This window comes from Acanthisitta chloris, unplaced genomic scaffold, assembly GCF_000695815.1.
Source record: "Acanthisitta chloris isolate BGI_N310 unplaced genomic scaffold, ASM69581v1 scaffold24679, whole genome shotgun sequence".
Classification (NCBI taxonomy): domain Eukaryota; kingdom Metazoa; phylum Chordata; class Aves; order Passeriformes; family Acanthisittidae; genus Acanthisitta; species Acanthisitta chloris.
Window position 1 is genome coordinate 508 of NW_008690690.1, and position 1,567 is coordinate 2,074.

At 47.7% G+C, this 1,567-nt stretch overlaps 1 protein-coding gene across 1 annotated transcript in view; it reads right to left on the bottom strand.

Annotated features, from left to right (window-relative positions):
• Window positions 1–961: 961 nt before the first annotated feature.
• Window positions 962–1,567, bottom strand: part of LOC103809084 (FGGY carbohydrate kinase domain-containing protein-like) — a gene marked incomplete at both ends in the record, with an annotated part of 40,984 nt that continues 40,378 nt past the window's right edge. The window contains one exon of the mRNA XM_009081898.1: window positions 962–1,023. Within this exon, the coding sequence (XP_009080146.1) occupies window positions 962–1,023 (62 nt within the window). The remainder of the gene's footprint in view (window positions 1,024–1,567) is intronic.

Genomic DNA, 1,567 nt, shown 5'->3' on the forward strand with positions numbered 1-1,567 from the left:
TGTGTCTGGAGCCCAGTGCCCTATGCCTGGTGTCCTGTTCCTTGTTCCGTGTGCCCTGTGCTCCGTGCCCTGTGTCCTGTGCCCAGTGTCTTGTGCCATGTACCCTGTTCCCTATGCCATGTGCCCTGTACCCTGTGCTGTGTGCTCTGTGCCCTGTTCCTTGTGCCCTGTGCCCTGTGCTGTGTCCTCTGTGCCCTGCACTGTGTGCTCTGTTCCTTGTGCCTTGTTCCTTGTTCCCCATGCCCTGTTCCTTGTTCCCTGTGCCCTGTTCCCTGTGCTCTGTGCCTGTGTCCTGTTCTTTGTGCCTGGTGCCCCATTCCCTGTGCCCTGTTCCTTGTGCTCTGTGCCCAGTGCCCGGTGCTGGGGGCTCACACCACCTGGGATGTGCCATGGTGTGAAGGGCCCCATCCCTGTGCCAAAGCAACCTAGGGTGCTGCAACCCACTGGCAGCTCAGCTGCCCATGGAGTGCCAGGACAGGGGCTCAGCATCCCTCTCACCCCACATCACAGCCCACACCCCAGGCTGGTTGGCCATGGGACACAGAATCCTTAGAAATATAACATAAATTACCCTTCAGATATAATACAAATAACCCTTAAAATGTGATATAAATACCCCTTCAAATATCACATAAAAATTCCTTTAAAATATCACTTAAATAATCCTAAAAATATATAAATAATCCTTGAAATATAATATGTTCCTTAAAAATTCTGGGTGCTTAATACCACTGCACTCTTGCTTAAGGAGAGACTGGACATAGCACTTAGTGCCATGGTCTAGTTGACATGATGTTAGGTCATAGGTTGGCCTTGATGACCTCAGAGGTTTTTCCAACCTGATTGACTTTGTGATTCTATGATTCTGTGAGCAGGACTACAAAGAGACAGACCCCAACTTCACATTCAAGCCCCAACTTCATCTTCCTTGAACTCTCCCACACCCCAAACCCAGACTTACCTCTTATGCTCGTGGTTGGGCTGCACAACTCTCCCAATTTTCCCCATTTTTGCCATGGCCTCCTAGGAAAAGACAAACCCAAACTGGAAAAGCCTGTTTTAATTTAAAATACTTTTTGACAAGAACAAGATGTTGCAAAACCAATCGGAACATTAGTGATGTATTTTGTTTCGGCTGAACGGGCCAGATGGCAGCAAATATGTTCAATCCCATTATATAGTAGTCAGGAGAACAAAGCACTGCAGCCCCTCAGTAACAAAAATCTGTTCCTCTCTCTTACTGGGAGTCCCAGGCAGAACAGACTTATCTTTTATTATTTACACTAACCAAAGGAAATGTTAGACACTGTGTCCCTGCAGGGGAGGCTTCTCAAGTAAAATCATACTGTACAGGAGATCCCTTAATTGTATTCCTAAAGCAGCAATTCCCTGCAGCAAGGGAGGACTCAAGGGTGCTCCAGAGGCTAGAGGTAACCTGAAAAGGTCTCTCTCTCACACTCCAGCGTTAAGGTGTAAGAGGCAGACTCTGATCCTGCTTGGCTTGTGGCTGAAACCAAGTCAGAGCTCACAGAATCACTATGGAAAAAGTCTCTGGGACAGTCATATG